The sequence below is a fragment of the Rhincodon typus genome, chromosome 5, assembly GCF_021869965.1.
Source record: "Rhincodon typus isolate 14 chromosome 5, sRhiTyp1.1, whole genome shotgun sequence".
Lineage (NCBI taxonomy): Eukaryota > Metazoa > Chordata > Chondrichthyes > Orectolobiformes > Rhincodontidae > Rhincodon > Rhincodon typus.
In genome coordinates this window covers 13,789,829-13,817,060 of record NC_063336.1, presented here as the reverse complement: position 1 = coordinate 13,817,060, position 27,232 = coordinate 13,789,829, and the positions used below count along the sequence as shown (strand labels likewise).

Sequence of the window (27,232 nt, the reverse complement as noted above, 5' to 3'; positions counted from 1 at the left end):
TCCAGCTCTAACTGTTGGCTGCTAATAACACTCTGTTATGAGCCTTTACTCCTTGCATGAACTTGTTTCTGGCTCTATTTCTCGCTCTCTCTCTCTCTCTCTCTCTCTGTGGTCATAAAACTCAAGACAGCACACAGATCCAACAATTTTCTCCCAAGGTCATTTAGCTGAAATCACATAACTTCTTGCGTATGCTTTTTTGAATTCAATGATCAACTTTCTGGCCTTTCAAACAAATCAAGTCATGTCTTTATAGAACTAAAAACTAAAACCATATTTTCTTCAGAACGTTAGAACCCAAGTTATATAATAATAAAATGCTATGAACTGCTTTATAACAGTACAATTGAGAATACATAATGGACAGAAATCAGAAATCAAGAATAAGCAGGACATTTTCAGGTTGGCAGGCTGTGACTACAGGTTACTGCAAGGATCAATGCTTAGGTCGCAGGTATTCACAAACCTCCATGTTTGCAAACGCACCAAGCTCACGGTCTACAGCTTAGCAGTGTTACCAGTATTACTGTATGTGTTGAAGATATGACCAAATGCACAGCAAACACCTGAAAATTCCAGAAGAAATATCGCTAGTGATGTCTCCACAAAAATTCTGCAAAATCACTGGCAGGACACACACTCCAATATCAATTTCATTTCTCAGGTCCACATTCACCACTATCAAGGCACTGGTTACGGTCAAATGGCTATATTGGGCAGACTGCATTGTCTACATGCCTGACACAAGATTCCTTCACTCTAAACTTCCTCACAGAAAGTGGTTATGAGGAAGGCAGAGGAAATATTTCAGGGACATCGTCAAAGCCTCGCTGGAAACAACGCAACATCATCACTGACTCACAGGAATTCCTAGCCCAACACGGAAGCAGAAGGAGTGTGTGGAAAACTGAGCATCCCTTTAAGACTGTTCCAGTTCTGGCAAGGTATGCAAATCCAGTGTTGGAGTATTCAGTCAATTCAGGACCCACAACATAAGGTGGAGAAAGAAGATCAGCCTCTGTCTCGAGGGACTGCCCAAGAAAAGGTTGTTTTTACATGGCACAAAACTAGATGGAAGTGAGATTTGAGGGGTGGGTGGAAAGATGCATCAAGACACATGAAAAGGCTAAGCGAGTGGGTCCAAATTGGGCAGATGGAATGCAATGTGGAGGAAAGTTAGGTTATTTACTTTGGCAAGAAGGAAAAAAATGAGAAATACACAGCAGTTAATTAATGATGAGAGGGTAGGAAATGTTGAACTTGAAAGGAATGAGTAGCATGTTCATAACTCAATTAAACTTATTTCTGAAAGCAATTATGAAGGCAAATTGCACAATGGCTTTTAAGAAGATTTGACCATAAGAATAACACGATCTTACTGCATTCAATGCAGCCTCAGTCAGTCTAGTTCTGCGGTATGATACGCAGTCATGGTCTGCTTACCCAAGGAAAAACATCCTTACTGCTAGGAGTGCAATTAGCACACTAAACTAATTTCTGGGGTGCAGGATTTGCATGAAGAGTAAAGATTAAACAAACTGGGTCTCTGTTCTCCAGATATCAGAGTAGGGGTGATCACTTTCAAATTTTGCACAAGGTAGCTATAGGGACGTTTATTCCCCTAGTTGGGAGGGTCTGGAACCAGGGGACAGAGTCTCAGAACAAGAGGTTGGCCATTTAGTACTGAGATGAAGAGGAATTCCTTCACTCAGAAATTTTCAGATTTTTGGAATTCTCTACCCCCGAAGGCTGGAGACACAGTAGTTGATCGCATTCAAGACTGAAATCGATAGATTTTTACGTACTAAGACAATAGTGCAATAAAAATGGTTTTGAGCTTAGAGGAGCCCGGATCTCACCGAATGGCTCAGCAGGCTCAAAAGGTTTTGCTTTAATTTCTATATTTTTGTAGAAAAGACTCTTTGGTTTCCATATTAAAAATGTTGAGACTGCATACAAATTTCAAGATTTCCCTTCAAAAGATATAAATCAAGAATGCCTTACTTTCATGCCTTGTTATTTGATGACAAAACATATAAACCGATAAACATTAGAAGATAAACGCCTTTCCCCATTTATGTGCTTATTTATTTATGCATATGTGATATGCACTTGCCATGAGGTCTGAGATGCATCACTAAGATTTTTGTACTACTGTTTTGGCTTTATAGCAATATGTGGCACAAATTTACTGCAATCTGTATGAGGAGGTAAAATGTGCAATTAATATTGCTTACCACTGCCATAATATCCCAGGTTGGTGATGCTGAGCAGGGAATAGGATGCCTTGACACAATTATCTTCCCAGCACTTCTCTGTACATCTCAAAAAGAGATTAATTTCTTACCCTGAAGTTGAGTAGAGTGTCTGTGACACACAAGTTTCTGTACTTGACAAATATCTATTCTAGAGATTGCTATTTTGGTCTTGAAATGTTATTTCAATTGCATCATAAGCTATAAAAGGATAAACTGAGAGAAACAAAAATTAGTATTTTGCATCCTTTAAATTTAGTTTTGATATCAACTTTCCAAGAAATGTTATTCTATCTGGCAAGTTCAAAATTGTTTACATTAGTTCCTTGCAAATACCAAAATTTTTCCTACTTGCATAGTATCAATGATATATTAATATTACTTAGAATTGGACGTTTGAGTGATATTTGCAGAACGACAGTGTTATATTCATACAGTCACTTCTTCCCTAATTTGGCTTTTCAATCATGTCAGTTGAGTAAAGTCGTTGTCATGAGCAATGACTCACTACACATGAAACATTTGCAACTTGGACCCACTTGCTTCAGAAAAAAAAAAAGTGAGCTATTAGCAAGATTTGAACTAATACAATAAATTTCACTAGTATCACAACACAGGAAACAAATTTCATTTCATACCAAATAAGTGAACTGAAGTAAATTCCTCCAAGTCTGAAAGGAAACCAGTCACAGTCACAAAGTGAGCTTCCCAAGATTCATTTCCTTTTGCACTTCAGTTTTAAAATCAATTTCTCCTTATTCTGTAACCATGTCTCCAAGTTCAAGATTGCCCCATGAATGGAAACATCTTCAACATCTACATTGTCAAGACCCATCAGCTTCTTCTAGGTTTCAATAAGATCACATCCACTCTTCCTCACTCTAACGAGTAAAAGCATAACCTGCTTAGCTGTTCTTGGTAAGACAACCTCTTCATCCCAGGAATCAACCAAGTGAACCTCTCTTGAACTATCTTTTTATTCATTTGTGGAACACGGGCATCCTCTAATGCCAGTATATTGTTTCTTTTAATATGGCGACCAAAACTGTATACTGTGTTTGTTGTGAATAGGAAATTAACAGAAGTCAGAAAATGAAGGACAACAGCAGTATTGGTTTCAGTTGTATTGTAGGAAATGCACGTAAATCTCTCAAATCAAGAAACCTTTTTTAAAAAAAAAAGCAGCACGCAAAACACTTGGCATTAGAGAGAAATAGGCATTGTCTTCATCACTAACAGTTTGAGAATTATTGGATCTTTTATCGTGAAGAGAAAGTAGCATGTTTGGGTAGAAGAATGCTGCCACCATTCCTCTGTCCTTGACAGGATTTAAAGGCTGATACAGCTTACAATCAACGTTCCATTGAAGCTGCACAGTTGCGGCATGGTGTTCCACGTATGGCCATTAGTTTCATCATGTCGACTGCAGGCAGTGGCTGCCACGCAGTGGCCTTGCAGACCCATCCAACTGCTAAGAAAATTAGAGGGAACATCGCTCACAACGGCAGAGGAATGACTACTAAGAGGAACTAGAAATCAATGCTTGCAATCGGCATGCTAAAACGTATGGTCATACATGGAACATTGAGCCGTAACTGCTCAGCTTCATTGTCAGCTAAATGGATCCTTATATCCAGTTCAGCATATCCCCGAACTACTTTACACAAAAATTAAAACTTTTTTTCCCAATTGTAATAAATCTGACAAAGACTCATTAATAATTCCAACAAATATTCTGTCTCTTATGAAAGCTCCATTTTACACTAATCTGTAGAGACCATTTATGAATTCGTATGCCAATTCTTCTGATGCCAAACTCTTCTGTCCAATTTAGCTCTTTCAAAAATGTAATTTATTCTCACAATTAAAATTAATTGTCAAAATCTATGCTCCAATACATTAGGTTTCTCGTCAAAACTCTAAGAGGAAAGGCTCCTACAGATCTTCGCTTCCTGCTGGAATCTACAACTGTGAGGTGGGACTAGCTTTTAGCTCATAACAACCCACACTGCTTCTTTCTTACAAGGTTTGTAATTGGGATTGAATTTCAAGTGCTACTTAAGAAAAGAATTTCAGAAGACTGAATTCTCAGCTATCAGAACTTTACCACCAGTCAGCAACTGCAAATTTGAACCGATGCACTCGGAATATTTGCCATTGCCTTTCCAACATCATCCCTTTAAATAATGCTCCCCAATCTATCATAGCCAAATTGTGTCTCGTACCATCGTAGCTTCCTCTATTTAGATTCAGGATCCCAGTCTCAGAATCACCTACATCACTCTCTGTCTTGAAGAAGAATTCTATCATATTACAGTCACTCATCCCCAAGAGGCCGCAAACCATTGGAACGCCTATTATTCATTTCTTGTTACACAATATCCAGTCTAGGACGGCCCGTGTTCCAGTTGGTTCCTCAATGCATTGGTCCAGATATCCTGTATTCACTCTAGGAGTTCCTCTTCTACGGTACTGTTATTAATTTTATTTCCCAATATATATGCAGATTCAAGTCACCCAAAATTACTGATCATCCTTTGTGGCAGGCATGTCTGATTTCCTGTTTAATGCCATTCCCAACATCACTCCTATAGTTTGAGGGTCTATATATTTTTATACATACACCATAGAAAGCATCCTATCCAGATGCATCACAGGTTGGTGTGGCAACTGCTCTATCCAAGACCGCAAGAAATTACAGAGTGTGAATGCAACCCAGAGCATCTTACAAACCAGCCTTCTTTCCATTGACTCCATTTTTATTTCCTGCTGCTTTGGCAAAGTAGCCAACGTAATCAAAGACCCCTCCTAACCCAGTCATACTCTTTTCCACACTCTTCTATCAGGCAGAAGATACAAAAGTTTGAAAACACATACCGACAGATTCAACAACAGCTTCTTCCCCGCTGTTATCAGACTTTGAACGGACCTCTCATATATGAGTTAGTTTTTCTCTGCAGCGCTAACCCTAAATTCTTCATTCTGTTCTATAACCCTAATTACTTATGTACGACATGGTTTGTCCAGATAGCACGCACAACAATACTTTTCACTGTATCACAGTACATGACAATAAAATAAAAATCAAGTCACTCTAACTAGCGACAATGGTCGCAATCCTGAGATCACTAACTTGAAGTCCTACTTTTCGACTTACTTCCTAAGTCTTATATTCTGCTGTTAGGAAGTTATCTTTTTGTTTTAAAGTGATGTCGTTTGTGCCAATGTGTATCACAACTGTTGGCTGTTCACCTTCCCTGTACAAGGTCTGTATCTGCTTTGGGACATCCTTGACCCTAGAATCAGGGAGGCAACATACCATCCTAGAATCTCATTTTCAGCCACAGAAATGCCTGTGTATTCCTCTTTTAATCGAACCCTCTATAACCATTGCATTCCCACATTTTTTACTCCTCTCCTGTGCAAAGCCAACCATGGTGCAAAAAATTTTGCTGTTGCTGCTTCATCCTCCCCCACAGCCGAAAGGCCAATCATTTCAGCAGGATCCAAATCAGTAGAGCTATTTTGCAGGGGAATAGCCACAGGAGACTCCTGCACTGCCTGCCTAGTCCTTTTCTCTGGCTAATGGTCACCCATTCCCTTCTTGCCGTTGGAGCCTTAGCCTGCGGTCTGTGCATCTCTCAATGTGCTAACCACGATACGCTCCACCTTGCCGATACTCCACAGTATCCCCAGCCATTGCTCCACCTCTGAATCCATGGCTTCCAGGGGTTGCAGCTGGAGACACTTCCTGCACACATGCTGGTCTCTGGCACTAGAAAATGTTCCTGACTTCCTGCATAGAGTGGGAAGAGCACACCACATCTTTCAGCTCTCCTAGCAATGATTCATTACCTTAAAAAGAGAAAAACAACTTTTTGGAAGATGCTTTATAGCAGATAATAACAATTATGCTAGGGCCCTTATTCCCTGGTCCTCATTATTAGGGAATACAAGTCCTTACAAACTACAAACTACAAGAAAAAAAAGGTAAAAAGCACCTTTTCCCTTCTACACCAAATTCTCATTGTGCTCCAAACCTTCAGAAACATATACTCACTCTGGCTGTGCTCTCTCTCAACTGCTCACACAATGCTTACTGACCAACATTAGCCTGGGTTTGTTGGATTACTAACCTAGATGACGTGACCACTATAGTACTGATTGAGTTACAACTCAATAAACAAGTTTTACTTTTAAAAACAACAACTAATCAAAGCAAAAGCTGAATCTTTCTTAGGAGGGAAAAGCAAAGATAGAAACTGCTGCAAAAACTCACTAGCTCTGGCAGCATCTGTGGAGAGAAATTAGAGTTACATTTTGGGTCCAGTTACCCTTCCTTAAAATTTTCGTAGGAGGTACACACTTTGACACAAAATGAAAATGTAGACAAATGTAGCATAATTGTTTGTCAAACCATTGGTATGCAGACATTAAAGAATAAAGTTAAACATAACAGAGAATGAAGAAAAGCTCCTTCAAAACACCCTTTTTTTTACATACAAGAAATTCTGCATTAAAATTGTACAATCATATGGCTTTAAATAGTAATAGGTTTCATGCATACTGGCATAATTTCAAATAAGGATCACATGAAAGCATCAAGGTTCTGCTGATGTCAGCTTACTCAGACGTTATTGCAAATCTATTGTGCTACAAGCAAGATCCAGATCATTATAATTTTAAATCAAACTCACATGCAGCATTGTGGGTTCCGGCAGAAAATCCACATCTTCTCCAAAGATGAAATCTGGAGGCAGATCTGGGTAGTGACAGTTGAAAATAATGTCCCCTTGACAAAACAACCAAAAGCTACAATTTATCATTATTATTCATGATTAAAACATACAAATAACCTTTGCTAAATCACAAACTACAAATAATTTGCAGTTAACTCTGAATAATTGCTTCCAGTAAAGCAAAACACGCTTTGTCAGACTGGCTAGTTTAAAAAAAAAATGTTTTTTTTTCCCTAATGAGTTCCCTGCTGTCTTCAAGATGTAGGGCAAAACTCCACAATTATCCTGAGACAGCTCACGGCATGTTTCCTTTGTTCACATGAGCACTTTGACAGTATTACAGACAGACATTCAGCTCTGGGGCCAAAACTGAATTTAATGCTAACACTGGATGTGAAATTCAGCAAAGCTAATGGACAGGGTTCAGAAATGGAAACCATGGCCAATTTCTGCTCCCAGAGGCATGGAGCTCAACTCCAGCTCCCTTGCTATCACTTTGGTTGAGATCAATAAAATTCATCACAAAATGGAGGGTTGAGCCTTTGTTCACCCCGATTTGTGTAGCTAGCCACTGGGGAGACATATTTGCTAAGGCAGCCAAGTGGTTTGTGATCTACTAAAATTGCAGCTGCAACAAAAGACTTTCAGTAGAATCACACAGTACAGAAGAGGCCTTTCTGCCCATTAAGTCCACACTGACAAAAACTACTTTCCAGCATTTAGCCCATAGCCTTGAATGTTATGATATTTCAAGTGCTCACCCAAGCACTTACACAGGTCCAAAGATTTCCCTCAATTACTCTCCCAGAAAAAGCATTCTAGATTTCCACCACCCTCTGGGTGAAAAATGCTTTTTTTCCAAATCCCCTCAAAACCTCCTGCTATTCACCTCAAAATGATGCCTCCTCATTATCGACCCTCTGCACCCTTCCAATGCAATCACATTTTCCTGAGGTGATGTGACCAGAACCACACACATTCCCATTGTGCTGCCCAGTCAAATGATATAATACTGTGTCATAAAAGAAAATAATGAAATTGAAATAAACCAAGCAAGATATAGGACACAGTTTGAAAGGTCTTAAAATATATATCAAAAGAAAGTCTAATTTTTCTCCAATATCAGCATTCTATAGTGATTCAAATCCTAAGAAATTATCCGTCCATATCAAATCTTTACGTTTGATTGAACTGCTTCATCCCAGTTATACCCTGTGAAATGTTGAGTCTTCTGATAAAATTACTCGTGTAACGAAAAGTTCAGATTTTCTTGATAACATAGAATCATAGAATCCCTACAGTGTGGAAGCAGGCAATTCGGTCCATCAAGTCCACACCAAACCTCCAAAGAGCATACCACCCAGACCCACACCCCGTACTCTATCATTCCCATGGCTAACCCACGTAGCCCGCACATCCCCGGACACTATGGGGAAATTTAGCATAGCCAATCCACTTAACTTGCTCATCTTTGGACGTGGGAGGAAACTGAAGCACCTGGAATAAACCCACACAGACACGGGAGAATGTCTACATGGAGTTTGCACAGTCACCCAAGGGTGGAATCGAACCTGGGTCCAAGGCACTGTGGAGGCAGCAGTGCTAACCACTGAACTACCATGTTGTCCCCAACCTGGGTCCCTGGCGTTGTGAAGCAGCACTGCTAACTACTGAACCACCGTGCCGAATAACTTCCAATAAATAATTTATCAATTTTAAACCAAACACTCCTGTCTGAAAACTTCACAATCTAAATTTTTACATCAAGCTAAGTGAATTTTACCTGAACTCTTTTTCCTAGAAAAGAGAGTTTTCCTTTTGACCCTGGCTGGTATCATCCAAAACTGCACTAAACGCTTCAATTTTTGAGTTTTTCCTCCGCCAAATTCAATCCTTTATTATTCTAAACCAAAACAAAGTTAATGCCTTCATAAATCCCACAACATCAACAATCTTCTATTAGCACTCCAAGGGCTTGCAGATACCAGCTCTTAGACACATACTGGATTACATTAGTATTCTCAAAAAGAATCTCTGTCCTTGATTTCTTTTATTTAAGAGAACTCTTTACAAAAAGTAATCAACACCCATATACCACTAGTTTGAAATCCAAACTCTTAGAAATAATTTTGTGTTACGTATTTCATCATACAACCATAATCGCTACTCCCAATTTTGTTGGATATCTACCAATAATCCCTCCCTGACTCAACACTGCTTCTAATTCCACTCCCAGCTGACAGGACTGCCTTTTCCACCAACACCACTCACATGGCTTCCTCAGACTTACTGCAAGTCTTGATTGAGTTTTTTTTGAGGACATAACCAAGAAGATAGATGAGGGAGGGCGGCAGACGTTGTCTACATGAACTTTAGCAAGGCCTTTGAAAAGGTTCCGCATGGTAAACTGGTGAGTAAAGTTGGATCACATGGTATCTAGGAGAGCTAGACAATTGGATACAAAATTGGCTTGATGGTAGTAGATAGAGTGGTGGTAGAGGGTAGTTTTTCAGACTGAAGGCCTGTGACCAGTGATGTTCCTAAGGAATTGATGCTAGGATCACTGTTGTTTGGCATTTACGTAAACAACTTGGATGAGAATATAGGAAGCATGACTAGTAAGTTTGCAAGTGATACTAAAATAGGTACATCTACAATGCTATTAGGGAAATTCCAGAATTTTAAGCCAAAGAAGAAACAGTGATATATTTCCATGTAGGGGTGGTGTTTGGCTTGGAGAGGAACATGCAAGTGGTGGTATTCCCACATACCCCGTGCTCTTCTAAATGCCAGTGTTCGTGAAATTGGAAGGTGCTGTCTAAGGAGCCTTGTTAAATTTTTGCAGTGCATTCTGCCGTTAGTACTCATTGCTGCTACTGTCAGTGGTGGAGGGAATGGAAGTTTGAGGATATGGTTTCAATCAAGTTTCTTTGTCCTCAGTGGTGGCAAGCTTCTTGACAGTCATTAGAGCTGCAATCATCCAGACAAGTGGAAGTATTCAATCACACTTTTTACTTGTACATTATAGATGGTGAACAGGCATTTTGGATTCAGGAGATGAGGTACTCGCTGTAGAATTCCTAGCTGCTGACTTGTCCTTTTTGCCATTATATTTATATAGCTGGTCCAACTCAGGATCTGGCTGATAGTAATTCCAGAATGTTGTTTGTGGGCAATTCAGCAATGGTAATGCCACTTGAAATTCAATGGCAGTGGAGACTGTCATTGCCTGGAATTTGTGTGGCATGAATGTTACATACTACTTGTCATTACCTGGATATTGTCTATGTCTTGCTGCATTTGGACATGGACTCCTTGAGTTTCTGAGGAGTCACAAATGGTGCAGAACACTGCACAGTGAGTACCCCCACTTCTGACCTGATAATGGAGCAAAGATCATTGATGTAAATAGCTGAAAATGCTTTATTTGATTTATTGTCACGTGTACCTGACTACAGTGAAAAGCTTTGTTTGCTAGCAATACAGGCAGATCATTGTAAGCAAGGACATACAGATCACAGGGTGAAAAAAACTTGTAGAGTAAGGCATACAGATTATACTGCACAGGATGTGCACGAGGCGAGATCAACATTAACAAGATCAATGAAGATAGACAACTGCACCTCCTCCAAGATAACACTCAACATTGGAGCCTCCCAAGAATGCGTTCTCAGCCCCTTACTGTATTCCTTGCACCCACAGCTGTGTTGCCAAATTCCAAATGAATGCCATCTAGTAGCTTACTGACTACACCAACGTGGTAGGACTGATATCAAACAATGAGTCAGAATATAGAAAAGAGATAGAGGGTTTGGTAACATGGTGATAACCTCTTTTCCAATGGTGGCAAAACTAAAGAACTGATCATTGACTTCAGAAAGAAAAGGAGGAGAACACACCCCAACTACATCAATCACGCAGAAGTGGAGAAGGTTGAGAGCGTCATGTTCTTAGGAGTGATGATCACCAATAAACTGTCCTGGACTTCCCACGTAGATGCGATGGTCAAAAAGACACAACGACACCTCCTCTTCCTCAGGTGGCTCAGGAAATTTGATATGTCTATAAAGGGCCCTCACCAACCTTTACAGATGCACCATAGAAAGCATACTGTCTGGGTGCATAACGGCCTGGTACAGCAACTACACTGCCCAGACCATCACGGAAGCCAACCTCCCATCCATAGACTCCATTTACACATACTGGTTGAGCCTTAGACTCTGCCCCGAGGAACTGGAAGGCTCGTGTCACATTGGCAGTGTCCCTACCTCTGCACCAGGAGACTTGGGTTCAAGTCCAACCTTCTCCAGGGGTGTAGAATAACATCTCTCAACAGATTGTTTCATAAATAATCAACCCGAAGGATCACTGTAAAGATACCCTGGAGCTGAGATGACTGACCTCCAAAAATCACAACTATTGAACATAAGAACATAAGAACTAGGAGCAGGAGTAGGCCGTCCGGCCCTTCGAGCCTGCTCCGCCATTCAATAAGATCATGGCTGATCTATTCGCGGACTCAGATCCACTTACCCGCGTTCTCACCGTATTCCTTACTTCCTTTATTGTTCAAAAAAAATCTACCTCATCTTTAAAAACGTTTACTGAAGTAGCGTCAACTACTTCACTGGGCAAGGAATTCCTCTGGGTGAAGAAATTCCTTCTCAATTCAGTTGAACTTTGCGCCGAGTAGGACTCCAAAACGGAGGAGAGTTTCCCCTCCTGATTCCTCTGGGCATCGGTTTTGCGTGATCCACACTCTGTCAAATTTGACAGCATTTGAGCAGTCAAGCGCAGTCACTTTCATCTCATCTCTAGAACTGAGCTCCTTTGTCAGTGTTTGAAATAATGTTCCAACAAGGTCTGGTGCTGAGTGGCCCACTCAAAAGGAGAGTGAGTGGGTGATTGCTAAGCAAGTGCAACTGACTCTTACCATTACTTAGCTGATGATCAAGAGTAGACAGATAGTGTGGTGTTTCGCCAGGTTGGATTTATCTGGCTTGTGTGTACAGGACATTCCTGGGCTATTTTCCACATTGTTGGGTAGATGCCAGTGTTGCAGCTGTACTGGAATAGCTTGGCTCATGGCACAGCAAGTTCTGCAGTGCATGTCCTCAGTACTGAGAGCCTTTGCAATGTCCAGCGTCTCCAGCTGTTTCTTGATATCATGCAGAGTGAATCAAGTAAGCTGAAGGCAGGCATCTATGGCTGAGGAGACCAAGACTGACTATCCACTCAGCACTTCTATCAGAAGATCACTGCAAATGCTTCAACCTTGTGATTTGCACTCGCGTTGGGCTTCTTCATGAAAATAGAGATAGTCATGAACCATTGTCTTCTATGGGGTTGGTTAACTGTTACCACCATTGAAGAGTCAACAGGACTGGCAGAGCTTAGATCAGATCTTTTGATTATGGAATTGCTTGCTCTTGTCTATCACTTGCTCCTTATGCTGCTTGGCTTGCAAGTAGTCCTTTGTTGTAGCTTCACCAAGTTGACACCTAACTTTTGAGTAGGCCTGGTGCTACTCCTGACATGCCCTCCTGAACTCCTTGTTGAGCCGGGATTGATCCTCCAGCTGGACGGTAATTGTAGAGTAAGGGACATGCTGGGCACAGACTATGTTCGAGTACATTCTAATGCTGTTATTGGTCCACAGTGCCTAATGAATGCCCAGTTTTAAGTTTCTAGATCTGTTTGAAGTCCCATTTAGAAGGGTAAAACTGCCACACAACATGATTGGAAATTTCCTCAATGTGGAGATCTTCTACCAAATCTTTAAGTTCTGAAGAAGTCATACCAGACTCGAAATGTTAACTCAGTTTCTCTAGCATGCTCCAAGTTTATTTCAGATTTCCACAGTATTTTACCAAATTTATCACATTTGACATTTTAAATTTGGGGTTTCTAAGCAATTCAGTGAACAAGCAGATTAGATTTACGCCCGATTATGTGAAGAGCAATTTCACAGCTTTAAACTTCATGCATTCCACGTTTAAAATACATTTTTAGAAAGAGATCGGCAATCTCTTTTCTTGTACGTACAGGTATATGGAGTGTGCAAAGCTTCGAAGAAATTAATCTGTTTTGAAGATCATAAGCCAAGCAACTTATTAAATGGTTACGAAATGTTGCACTTCAAAACAAACTGCAAACCATTCTGAGCAATTTTGGATATCGCGATCTTCATTTTTTGGCATTTATAAAAGCACCAGAACAATTTCCTCAATTTTGTAAAATAACCTTTGTCAAAACTGTTCATCTTCTGTGATCCAAAATTAAATACAGTTTAAGTTCATTTTTAATATTAGACGTCTTCGGACTGTTTATTGTTACATAGATATGCTGCAGAATGAATTCACACAGGTCCTCTCAATTATTATATCTGTGGAAGCTCTCAACACTTGCTAACCTACCTGAAAGGTTTTGAGCAGAGTTGGAGTGTGTGAGTTTAATAACATTACAGAATGGAATGAATGGTGTTCTTTTACTCTATATCACAAACCAACTGTCCAGCAACCCCCTGGTTGTTAGCATCATTCTGCATCACACAAAAAAGGTAAAGTTGCCATCGCCCTACCTGATCATAGGGCTGCTCTCTCATTAGAGAGAGATGACTGGTGATGGTTTAACTTGAGGGTCATGACACCTCAGTTGAGGGGAGAGATTGAAAGGAGAGTTAACTTTGCTAACCAGCAACCCCCTTCATGGTAACATCAGCTGGTGCAGGAACTGAACCCACACTGTTGCCGTTACTTTGTATCACAAACCAGCCATCCAGTCAACAATTCACACACAGGCAGAGGTTACCATGATGGATTCTCTTCCTCGACCTCTCCTCTTGGCTGAGGCATGGTGACCCTCAGATTAAATCACCAGTTGTCTCTCTCTCTGATGAGACAGCAATCCTATGCTGTGGTAAAACTTTGGCAACTTTACTTTTGCCCTTGTTCTTTCATACTGGGAGAGAAAAAGTTGCACTTTCCCACCCTAGTGATTTGCATTTGGTACAGGGAGTATTATTAAGTTTGCAAACAATAGTTGGGAACACAGTAAGCATTGAGTAAGATACCAAACTTCAGAAAAAACATAGACAGACTAGTGGAAATTAATGTTTTAACGAAGATCTGTAGCTCGGGTTGCGGTTGGAGTTGCTGGCTGTTTCGCTGAGCTGGCTGGTTTTTATGCAAATATTTTGGCTCCCTTCTAGGTAACATTGTCAGTGCTGTGCGACCTCCATTGAAGTGCTGTTGTTCTGTCCTGCTTTGAATTTATATGGTCCGGTCTGTCATGGTGGGCAGTCTTGTATCTGGTTTTGTACCACAGTGGAGATGGGGTCTATTTCAACATTTGTTACTTGCACTGGTGGTTGAAAATCAGGCCTCCAGGAATTTGTGTGCTGGTCTTTGTCTCGCTTGTCCTAGTACTGTGACTTTGTCACAGTCAAACTGATATCCTTCTGTGCCAGAATGTATTGAAACGAGGGAGAATTAGTCGGAGATAGTAGGAACTGCCAATGCTGGAGAATCTGAGACAACAAGGTGTAGAGCTGGATGAACACAGCAGGCAAGCTGACGTTTCGGGTCGAGACCCTTCTTCAGAAAAGAGTTTTGCTGCGAGTTGATGTTCATGTATCCTGGTGGCAAGTTTCCTGCCCATATGTACCATGTAGTGTTTCTGACAGTTGCTGCATGGTATTTTATATCACATTTGTCCTGCTCATTGTGGTTATGGGGTCTTTTGTCTTTAAGTGTAACTGGTGAAGTGTGCTTGTTGGTTTGTGTACTATCCTTATTCCAAAAGGTCACAGGAGTCTTGTAGTCAGTTCTGATGTGTTTCTAAAATAGGGTAGGGTGGCCAGTATGTTGGAGCACACAGCATCTTCTTGTTGTTTGTTTGCCAGGCATCGGTGGACAAAGCTGTTAGGATAACCCTTGTTTACAAACACTCTGTCCGAGTGCTCCTCTTCTTTTGGTGTGCAGCTCTGGGATGTTGCAGTGATTTATTGCTTGTTTAAACAGAGTCTTAATAAAGCTCTGTGTGTGGACGCTGGGGTGGATACTGTTGTAATTCAGGATTTGCTCTGTGTGTGTAGTCTTTCTGTGTACGCTGGTAAGGAATTCCCTGTTGTTCGTTCGTTCCACCATTACGTCTAGAAATAGAAGTTGTTCTCTTCTTCCCTGGTGAACATGCTGTTAATAAGGTGGTGTGTTTCTTCTAACTTTGCTTATTTAACCCCATCCACATATCACTACGGTACAAAACCGGAACAAGACTGCCCACCATGACTCACCAGACCATTTAAATTCAGAGTGGGACAGAACAACAGCACTTCATTGGAGGCTATACAGCACTGATGATGTCACCTAGAAGGGAGATGAATGGTTTTCATGCAAACATGTCAGCTCGGCAAACCAACCAACAACTTCAGACTAGTGGTATATATGGCAGTTGCAACTGAATGCTGACAAGTGTAAAAGGATGTATTTTGAAAGGAACAGCATTAAAAGGCAATATAACCAATATTATGCTATTTGTTTGGGGGAGGAGTACTCTTGGTTCAAGAGTAAAGAAACTTGGGAACTCATAATGACTAATCTTTTAAGGTAACAAAACAAATTAAAAGGCAATTAGGTACATGGATGTTTGACTTTGTATGTTTAAAGCAGGAAGCTTTGTTTAAATTTTAAGCCAGGCAGGTTTACTAAGAAACAGCCCTGAGAAATGAACCACAGAACGGCTGTCAACTATTTTGTCAAGTTTAAACAAGCACAGTTTGTGTACATGCTCTCTCTGTCTGCAAAGAACAGGGCTCTATACGATGAAAGCAAGAACTGCAGATGCTGGAGTCAGAGACAATACAGTGTGGAGCTGGAGGAACACAGCAGGCCCGGCAGCATTAGAGCAGCAGAAAAGTTGACGTTTCGGGTTGGGATCCTTCTTCAAAAATGGGGAGGGGGAAGGGAGCTCAGAAATAAATAGAGAGGAGGGGTGGGGCTGGGAAGGTAGCTGGGATGGTGATAGGTGAGTGCAGGTAGGGAGTGGTGAAGATTGGTCAGTGGAACGGGTTGGGGGATAAATGGGAGAGAAGATGGACGGGTTGTGTCAGGTCAAGGAGGTGGGGATGAGAGGGACAGTTGGACATGGGAGGAGGCCAGGGGTGGGGAAATTTTAAAAATGGTGAATTTATGAAGCTTCCAGTACATGTGAGCATATCACACTGTGAGCCCAACTGACAGACCTAAATCACTTACTAGCATAGTTCTTTGCACACCCACTGAATCATGGCATCATAGAATCCTTAAAGTGTGGAAACAGGCCAATTGGCCTAACAAGTCTACACCACCCCTCCGAAGGGCATTCCACCCAAACCCACCCTGCTTCCCTTTCCCTGTAACCCTGCATGTCCCATGGCTAATCCACCTAACTTACCACCCCGGACACTACAGGCAGTTTAACATGGGCAATTCACCTAACCTGCACATCTGTGGACTGTGGGAGGAAACTGGAGCATCCAGAGGAAACCCACGCAGACACAGGGAGAATGTGCAAACTGCACACAGATAGTTGCCCGAGGGTGGAATCGAACCCGGGTCCCTGGCGCTGTGAGGCAGCAGTGCTAACCACTGAGCCACTGTGCCACGCTGCTGCTAACATCTGCTAAATTACCCTATCAAGGAATCACTAAATGTTTGACAATGATCTGATGAGGGCTTAACTCCACGTTCCTGTCTGCTTCCCATAATCTTTGACTTATTTGTAGAATAAAAATCTGTTTAACTCAGTTTTGATTATATTGAATGCCCTGTCTCCATTGTTCTGTGGAAAGGAATTGCAAATACTAATGATTCTCAGAGAAGAAATGCTTCCTGTTCAGTGAGTTAAATGGAAGACTACTTAAAACTGTACCCCTATTTCTAGGGTTTCATATAGATAGGAAATATCTGCTTAGCCACCAAGTCAAACCACCTTAGAATCTTAATTGCTTTGATAAAGTCATCTCTCATTTTTCTTATGAGAATGGGCCCATCTGCTCAAACCTTCCTCAAAAGATAACCCAGGAAATGAGCCTCCTCTGACCTGTTTCCAATGCGAGTCGTCCTTCAGGGAGAACAAAACTATGAACATTACTCAATGTGAGGGCTCACCATTTTCCTGGTCAGTCTATCAAGACTTCTCTACTTTTATTCGCCATCTCCCTTGTTTTAAAGGTCAACATTTCACTCACCTTCCTAATTACAAGCACACTTTGATGCTAACATCTTATGATTCACGTACAGGTCCCTCTGTACTGCAGCAGTTTCTCTCTGTTTACACCTGTTTTTCAATTCTTTCCAAAGTAGACAACCTAATTTTCCCATATTATGCTACATCTGCCAAATGCTGCGTATTCATTTATCTGTCTATAAGCACTTTGCAGACTCTGTATCAGCCTTACAACTTACTTTCCAACCTGCCTTTGTATTGTCAGCAAATCTAGCTAGAGTAGAGTTGGTCCCTTCATTCAAGTTTATTAATATAGATAGTGAACAGTTCAGGCTCCAGCACTGTGGTATTCCAATTGTTACAATTTACTAAGTTCAAAATTATACATTCATGTTAGGCAGTCAATTCTCCATTCAGGCTAATACATCACCCCAACACCAAGTGCTCTTATCTTGTGCAGTAATCTTTTGTGGCAATGGAGGTAATACCTGTTGGAAATCCAAATACACTATATCCACTTGTTCCCTTTTATGCACCCTGCTTGTTAAAGTCTTAGAAATTGAATAAATTTGCCAAATTTCACAAGACCATATTCATTTTGCCTGACCGCATTACGATTTTCTAAATCTCCTGCTGTTACTTGCTTAAAACCAGATTATAGTATTTTCCTATTGACACATTAGGTTAATTGGCCAATAGTTGCCTACAAACCAACCTTTCTTGAAAAAAATACTACATTTGCAGTTTTCCAAACTGTTGGTACCTGTCCAGAATCTTGGAAATTCTGGACAATAACCACCAATGCAAGAGTAACCCTGTGATAATTGCCATTGGTGAGCAGGGAATTAGAACATAGAACAGTACAGCATGGTACAGGCCCTTCGGCCCACGATGTCGTGCTGACCTATTATCCTACTAAGATCAATCTACCCTGCATACCCGACATTTTACTAACCTCCACGTGCCTATACAAGAGTTGCTTAAAAGTCTCTAAAGACTCTACTACCACTGCCGGCAGCGCATTCCACACGCCCACCACTCTCTGTATGAAGAACCTACTTCCGGCATCTCCCCTATAATTAGTCAGTAAGTACTGCCATTGGATTTTCTTTGCCGTCATGTTATAACCGATTATAATAATGGGGTGAAAAGGAATACTGGCTGTAATTCTGAAGATTGTCATTTCTGTAAGTCTACACAACAAAAATCATGGAAAGTTACACGGCACTACCATACATCACAAACCAACTGCCTTCAAATATGTAGAGCACCCTGATGGAAACTCTCCATCCTGCTTCCTGGGTAGTGCAAAAAAAAAATTCACGATATATTTCTCCACAATCACAATATTCACTGAATGTTCTGAAGCAATGTGCTTGCAAATATACTTTTGTTAAGTTGTTCAGAAGGATAAGTAATAGTAATTATTAGACAATTAACAAATGTTAGTAATTACATAAAGTTTGCACCATATGTTCTTCAATTTTGTTTTGAAAAACCTGCATGAATGAACCATCTCATTATATATCTAAATACAAAACTCACATTTTAGGGTTTCTCCAGCATATGGAATATGCAGTTTAAACCTGTCACAACAGGGTCCAGGTGTTAGTGATGTACACCTGAAAAGAGGAACCAAAAACAAATTTCAATAACACAGAAGAAACAAAAGTAATGCTTGGCAACACCCATACAATAACAATTACCTGAAAAATTGCTGGAATTGAAATCCAAGGCTGTAATTTCTCCAGCCAAAGTACAATTTTTTCAGAAATTATGAAAGACCAATATAAGGATATTAGGCAGATCATGCTGAGGGAAAACAATGTTTCTTTGATTTTCTCAACTTCTCCAAATTCAAAAATATGCTGAAATTATATGTATGTCTCAGAAGCACCTTGTATCACTTCATGAGCAATTAAAAAAATTGAAAAGCAGTCTTTCCTTACGTAGCTAAACACAATATTCACCTTGCGTTCAGCAAGATGCCACAAATAGCAAAAAGTTGAATAAACACATTGTTCCTCCTCCCCAGAAAAGGAATTAAGACCAGGAGACCAGAAGGTCCTGGAATAATGATTTAATACATTTGTTTGTTTATTTGCTCAAAGATATAATAAAGTTGCAAAGTACTGCAGACTTTGACTATGTATAAATTTACCACTAGGACAAGCTGTTTGTTTCAGCTAACATCAGGTCAGCTTATGCTCTGCTAAAGCATGCAGCAAGACTTGTATTTAAAAGAATTCAAGATGTGCTGCACTTGCAAGTATTGCACATCGAGCAATGCTGTAATATCTTTTGCAATTATTTAGTTACTTACACATACAAAATCCAATTCTGTTGGGCAGAACTATCAGTAGCTACAATGCACACGGGGTACAATACATGGTATAGACCATAGAGAATCTGAAATGCACAACTGTGTAAAAGTCCACTATCTTGCAACATTGTTTCCAATTTTGAAAACAATAGTTACATTCAAACTAAGTAACAGGATTATGGTTACTGAGTATAATGTCTGCATTAGTACAACAATTGTTCTTAAAACTGAGACAAAATACTTCTCCACTTTGGGAATTCAACATAAATGTAGCCACCTTTAGGTCTGAACTGCACAAACAAAATGTAAATATAAAGTTCTTAAAATAGTTCATTAGTTAAAAACATGCAGCTACAACAAGTTGTCACATTGTGAAAACACAAACAAACACGACAGAATAACAAAATGAATTAAACTTGGAGAACTCATTCAGCACTTACCCAGATTTAAGGTCAGTTATTTTCAGATTGTTTGTAGCATCTAAGCCAATTTTTCCATTTCGAACGACACTGGAGATAAAGGGACGAAGTGCAGGGGAAATTCTATTTAAGGCAACTTCTGGCGACATTTCGACTCAATTCCTTCCACAGTGGCACTGTGAAAGGCAACAAACAGGGCAGCTTGCAATGCTAAATATTCAATGAAAAAAAAAAGAATTCACATTTAGGCCAAAATAAAAATCATACAGTCAAGAGAAGAGTGGCTTGTTTGAAATCAAAACAATACATCGGATGTAGGTGAATATCTATAATAGAACTAGGATAACTTTTTTTAAAAATTGGAAATGATAGTGTCACAGGAAAGTGCCAACTGGAGTGGCTTACAGGCCAGATCAATTAACGGAGGGAAGGAAACTTACTATTGACATTTATGAATCAGCTTTTAATAATAATCAACAGCTCCTAGGCTATCTTAACTGGAAAAAACCAGGTGTAATATCACCTCATTGGCATATTTGTATAATCAGCAAGGCTTAATTTATCACATTATACTCCACATAAACTTTGTGATGAAAAGATCACGTTTTATAATTTATTTCTTGCATTACAGTTTCTTCTGGAATACTGTGTGCAGTTCTGGATGCCCAGTTATAAGACGAGTATTACCAAGTTGGAGAGGGTTTAGAAGAGATTTACCAGAATGTTACTAGATATTGAAGGTTTGAGTTATAAAGGAAGGCTGGATAGGCTGGGACTTTTTTCACTGGATTGCAGGAGATCGACAGGCAATCTAATAGAAGCTTATAAAATAACAAGAGGTGTAGATAGATTTAATAGTAATTGTCTTTTCCCTAGGATGGTGTTTTCATGACTAGGGGACACAGTTTTAAGGTGAGAGGAAAGAGATTTAAAAAAGACGTAAGGCAATTTTTTTTTTTTTTTTTACACAGTGGGTGGTTTGCATGTGGATTGAACTTCCTCAGGAATTTGTGGACGCGGGTACAAGGACAACATTTAAAAGACATTTGGATAGATTCATGGAGGGATATGGGCCAGGAGTAGGCAGGTAGGACTAGCTTAGTTTGGGATTATAACATATAAACTGGCATTTTCCCAGCCACCATCAGTTCTGAGGAAGGGTCACCAGACCCGAAACATTAACTCTGTTTTCTCCTTCACAGATGCTGCCAGACCTGCTGAGCTTTTCCAGCAACTTTGTTTTTGTTCCTGATTTACAGCATCCGCAGTTCTTTTGGTTTTTAGTTTGGGATTATGTTCGGCATGGACCGGTTGGACCGAAGGGTCCGTTTCCATAATGTATGACTCTAAAAAGATAATTCATAAATTTTGGGATATGTTGTTAAGAAGGTCTTAAAGTTGGCATCTCTTCAAGTACTGAAAGGTTTGATGTAGCTTTATGTGGGTCTTTTGGAGTAAACCAAAAGTTATAGCAAGGGAAAATCTGAAAAACTGTGCTAGAGATAGTCATTGAATCATATTGCCATACAGGATGGAAAACTCGTCCATGCTGACCAGATATCCTGAATTAATCTAGTCCCATTTGCCAGCATTTAGTCCATATCTCTCTAAACCCTTCCTATTCATATACCCATCCAGATGCCTTTTAAACGTTTTAACTGTACCAGCTTCCACCACTTCTGGGAGTTCATTCCATATGTGCACCACCCTCTGTGTGAAATATTAGGTCCCTTTTAAATTTTTCCTGTCTCACCTTAAACCTATGCCCTCTGGTTTTGGACTCCTCCACCTCGGGGAAAAGACCTTGGCTATTCACCCTATCCATGCCCCACACAATTTTATAATCCTCTATGAGGTCATCCCTCAGCCTCCCATGCTCCAGGGAAAATAGCCCCAGCCTGTTCTCCCCATAGCTCAAACCATCCAACCCTGGCAAGATCCTTGTAAATCCTTTCAAGTTTCACAACATCTTCCTACAGCAGGGAGACCAGAATTGCATGCAGTATTCTAAAAGTGGCTCAACCAACATCCTACAGCCTCAACAGGACATCCCAAGTCCTACACTCAATGCATCGACCAATAAAGGCAAGAATATCAAACGTTTTCCTCACTATCCCATCTACCTGGGACTCCACTTTTAAGGATCTATGAACCTGCACTCCAAGGTCTTTTTGTTCAGCAATGTTCCCCAGGACCTTACAATCAAGTCCTGCCCTGATTTGCCTTGCCAAAATTCAACACCTCACATTTATCCAAATTAAACTCCATCTGCCACTCCTTGGCCCATTGGCCCATCTGATCAAGGTCCCGTTGGACTCTGAGGTAACCTTCTTCACTGTCCACTACACCTCCAATTTTGGTGTCATCTGTAAATTTACTAACCATATCTCCTGTGCTCACATCCAAATCAATTAGATAAATGACGAAACACAGCAGACCCAACACTGATCCTTGTGGCACACCACTGGTCACAGACCTCCAGCCTGAAAAGCAATCCTCAACCACCACCTTCTATCTTCTACTTTCGAGCCAGTTGTGTATCCAAATGGCTAGTTCTCCCTGTATTCCAAGTGATCTAACCTTGCTAACCAGTCTACCATTAGGAACCTTGTCAAACACCTTACTGAAGTCTATATAGATCACGCCCACCATTCTGCCCTCATGAATCCTCTTTGTTACTTCTTCAAAAAACTCAAGTTAGTGAAACACGATTTCCCACACACAAAGCCATGTTGACTATCCATAATCAGTCCTTTTTCCGCCACCTCCAGCAAGATGCCACCACCAGACACATATGCCCCTCCCCTCCCTTGTCCGCATTCCGCAGGGAGCGTTCCCTCCGGGAAACCCTGGTCCACACTTCCTTCACTCCCAACACCTCCCCACAGCCCTACGGCACCTTCCCCTGTAACCGGTGTAGGTGCAACACCTCCTCCCTCTCCAGTATCCAAGGGCCCAAACATACCTTCCACGTGAAGCAACACTTCACCTGCACTTCCCAGAATCTAGTCTACTGCATTCGCTGCTCACAATGTGGTGTCCTCGACATTGGGGAAACAAAGCGTAGACTTGGCGACTGCTTCGCAGAACATCTACGTTCTGCTCACAAAAAAGACCCTGAACCACCTGTTGCCTGTCACTTCAACGCACCACCCTGCTCCCTGGCCAACATCTCTGTCTCTGGCTTGCTGCAGTGTTCCAGTGAAGCCCAATGCAAGCTAGAGAAACAACACTTCATTTTCCGCTTGGGGACCCTACAGCCCTCTGGACTCAAATTGAGTTCAATAATTTTAGGGCCTAAACTCTGCCATGTCCCAGCCCCCCACCCCACACACCAGGCTTTGTTACCACATAGCCTGCCATAACACACACCCTGTTGTTAGTCACTAACAGTCCCCATGAGCAACTATTCACCCTCCCAGCCTGATCGTTAGCAACTCCTTTGTCTGTCCAACAGTCTTTCTCTCTCTCTGGGTTCTATCCTATCGTCTACCCACCTCCCTATTTTCTGCATATAAACTGATGTTTTCCCAGCCACCATCAGTTCCGAGGAAGGGTCACTGGTCCCGAAACGTTAACTCTGTTTTCTCCCTCACAGATGCTGCCAGACCTGCTGAGCTTTTCCAGCAACTTTGTTTTTGTTCATAATCATCCTTGCCTTTCCAATACATGTAAATCCTGTCCCTCAGGACTCCCTCCAACAACTTGCCCACCACCGATGTCAGGCTCACCAGTCTATAGTTCCCTGGCATTTCCTTACCACCTTTCTTTAATAGTGGCACCACATTAGTCAACTGTCAGTCTCCCAACACCTCATCTGTGGCCATCCTTGATACAAATATCTCGGCAAGGGGCCCAACAATCACTTCTCTGGCTTCCCACAGAGTTCTAGGGGACACTGATCAGGTCGCGGGGATTTATTCATCTGTTTCAGATGTCCAGCACCTCTTCCTCTGTAATATGGACATTTTTCAAGATGTTGCTATTTCAACCAAGGAGTAAGGAAAAACCAAATTTAAAAAGGAGCTTGGAAGGTGGCTGGAGGACTAGGTGTTCCAGGCCTCCAGTCAAAGACAACTATAATTTTGCAATTAAAAGGGTGCCCAAAGATGCAAATTTGATCAACTGGAAGAATTGTCTAGGTTTTAGACTATTCGAAGCAACTCTAGCTAAATATATAAAGTTAAGGTGAGATTACTGTGGATATCCTAGAAGTACTTTCCCCATTGATCAAATGTTTCAAATATTGCGTTAAACATCAGTAATTGTGGTCATTCAGGGTCATGTACTTGAAGTTACCTGAACAGAGTTCTTTGCACTTAATACTTGTCAGAGGTCACTTTCGGGGGGCATTTCCCTGGACAGAAAGTTAGTGGTAGGGCACTAGCTAGGAAGTTCACAATTGACTGGGACATTGCCTGTTTTCAAAAGTATATAGGCTGTACAACCCAAAGCCTGGCGGATGATATTAAACACCATATTCCTTTGGCTTACACAACAGGAAAAGAAATGGCCACATTCAATCAGTTCATGCTTGCAAATATCCAAATAATGTTCAACAATAGATATGTTTGCACAACTTGACGTGATTGCACAATTGGACAGTATGTGATTGTCGCTGTGCCGAGGATTGCACGGTCAATCAACTTAGGATGCTCATTGCATTCATCAACCTGACCAAGGTGTTTGACACAATGTATCTGCGAGCTCTGTGGTTTGTGCCTGAAGGTCTGGGTTTAAGTCCCACCTGCCCTGGAGTGTTGTCACAACACATCTGAACACAGTGATTAAAAAAATATACTGCCTACACGAAAACCTCGGTCCCCTGGGAGTTAAAACCAAACTGACCACCATACACAGTTTGCTGATGACCACACGCAACATCATTGCTCACTTGGCATCAGGTTTGCAAGCCACTCTCAATCAAATTTTGTTTACAAAAAAATTAGTCTGATCTTGAAGTGTTACCAAAAGAAAATTCATACTAACCTACATAGACCTACTAGCGAAGGGGGGAGAGGGAAGAAGAAGAAGAGGGGACTTAACATCAGCTTATCTTCTTCAGCTCAGTTTCTACAAACTATGGTAACAAGCATTTGACAACAAATACCTCTTCTATTCAACAAGAGTCCACAGCTCAGAGTAGTCTTAGTCACCTTGCTTCTACACAAAAATGACACCTGGATTGTGTATCAATGACACGGAGGAGTGGTAGAGAAATTCTTCTAACAATGCCTCTACCACACTGCCTCAGAGAGGCTCACTGACCATTGTATACGTGCTGGTATCCTTCTTGAAGCTAGATCCACAAGCATATAGGCAGAATCCCTGCAAGATCATCTCGTCTACGATGCCCTCTCCTCAAGTCTCAATTGGCCAGTGCTTCAGTGAAGAAAGAAAACACTTGAAAGGCATTCTGAAGCTTTCAATGAAGGACAATAGCATTGACAAGATGACAGGTAGCGCTGCTCTCAATCATACAAAATGGTAACAAATTGCCCATCATGCTAAGTCACATTACAATGTTGAGGCAGAACAGCAACAGTGCAAGAAAGGGAAAGAAGCAAATTCTCCATTCCAGATCTCACAATTTCAGAGGCAACAAATATATGAGTTGAGAATTGGCAATTTCAGACACATGAAGAAACATGAAGAAACTCATGACAGAAACTCATGACAGAAACTCTCAACACAGTATAGGTGCTATTCTCTATTTGAGGGACACCCAATGACAACAAAACACAAATGACATGCAATAGGATTTAAATATGCATTCATTCACTGAATGTCTAAATTATTGAAAAAGCTAAAATTTTGTGTGTTGCTATTTTGCCAGCAACGAATTCAAGAGTCAAAACCCACAACATTCATACCCTTACTCTTTCCAGGCACTATCAGACCAACTATTTATTTGCTTTGTGGACCTACAAGAATATTCGATTATTTCTGACAGCACGAAAACCTCCCTCACCATTGAGTCGAAACCAAACTGACCACCATGTACAGTTTGCTGATGACCTACAAGGATATTCGATTATTTCTGACAGAGCAATAACTGGATGGGGAGGGCGATTTGGAAATGAACAGTTAAACTTAAAATGTTGCAATAGTACACCAAAATTACCACAAATATCAGAGTGATTTTTAAAAAAAAATCTTTTTACGTTTCAGTCAGGAAAACTGTGCCCTGTAGGTCACTCTGAAACCTAAACACAGCTTCCATATGCTTAGCAGATCTTTGCCATCTGCGTCAATCCTTGTGATGACAAAATGTCACGCCTAACGTTTCCAGGATGTTTGCAGTTTGTAAATGCAGCGTCTTCGTCCTTTAAAGTACAGGAAATGACAGCAGGGATTTGTAAACAAAAGGGTTTGCATAAACTTCCACCTCCACATGCAAATACAAAATCATTTCATCTAGCAATTTTTTTTGCTTTTAAAATAATTAAATTTCTCTAAAAGGTGATGGCTAGCACGAGCTTAGTGTACTATGAATTGTTATTAATAATAATGATGATAAATACATTTTGCAAAAAGAAAGGTGAGCAACTGGGCCTCAGAAGGGCTCCATGAGCCCAGCTGAATAACCATGAATGACGAGGAGATATATTGAATATACATACACTAACGAGCAAGCCGGATTAGGGTACCTGCCTAGGACCGACCTACCAGTCCCATGAACACAGAGCGTCCAGTGACTAGGTCACTCCCCGCCCCTCACGCCAGCCGCTCCCGCTCTTCAAACAGCAACGGCTCCAACAGTCAACAGCCAAACCCGGCAACGAGGAACTGCTGCCGTCCGAGCAACTGCCTAATTATTATCCATATACAATATGTATATTCTAAAATACATATGAATGTACTTTTTGATATAATACGATATCTATTTATTAAAAGGACCACTTTACCTTGATTAACCATTCCTTTTCGTTTTCTTTTCTTTTATCTTATCTCGTTTAATGAAATAATGCAGCCCGCTATGCGACGGGGTCCTCCAGAAACCATGGTCGCCTGCTGAGGACTTTTAACCCCGAAGTTGCTGGAGCTGATTGTTATTGCTGTGCATTACACTGTTTGGTTGTTGCTGTTGTAATTTTTTTTTGGAAAAAAAGTTCTGAAATATGTCATTCCCAGCTAATCATTCTTCTGATACTGTGGTTTATGATGTAGTGGTTGTGGGATCCTGTATGACTGACTTGGTCAGGTTAGTGGTACATGTATAATTTGTCCTATTGTATGTTTTGTAAAAGTGGTATTCAGCTAAGCGGGTATTGATGCTGGAATTGTATT

At 40.9% G+C, this 27,232-nt stretch overlaps 2 protein-coding genes across 9 annotated transcripts in view; one reads left to right on the top strand and one right to left on the bottom strand.

The window, feature by feature from the left end:
- The window catches only part of babam2 (BRISC and BRCA1 A complex member 2), a 187,484-nt gene extending 160,738 nt beyond the window's left edge, over positions 1–26,746 (bottom strand). Inside the window, exons 1-4 of the mRNA XM_048596535.1 lie at positions 26,566–26,746; positions 19,964–20,152; positions 18,746–18,822; positions 6,953–7,047 (exon numbers count right to left, since the gene is read on the bottom strand). Coding sequence (XP_048452492.1) covers positions 6,953–7,047; positions 18,746–18,822; positions 19,964–20,091 — 300 coding nt within the window. The 5' untranslated portion in view covers positions 20,092–20,152; positions 26,566–26,746. The remainder of the gene's footprint in view (positions 1–6,952; positions 7,048–18,745; positions 18,823–19,963; positions 20,153–26,565) is intronic.
- A 182-nt stretch (positions 26,747–26,928) lies between these two features.
- The window catches only part of rbks (ribokinase), a 170,811-nt gene continuing 170,507 nt past the window's right edge, over positions 26,929–27,232 (top strand). For 2 of the 8 annotated variants that reach the window (XR_007262063.1, XM_048596529.1), the window contains exon 1: positions 26,930–27,146. Coding sequence is in view for 4 of the 8 variants with exons in the window: in XM_048596529.1 (XP_048452486.1) it covers positions 27,064–27,146 (83 nt within the window). In the remaining 4 variants the exon portion in view is untranslated. Of the gene's footprint in view, positions 27,147–27,232 lie in introns of all 8 variants that reach the window. The other 6 variants (XR_007262064.1, XM_048596531.1, XM_048596532.1 and 3 more) reach the window with 6 other exon arrangements.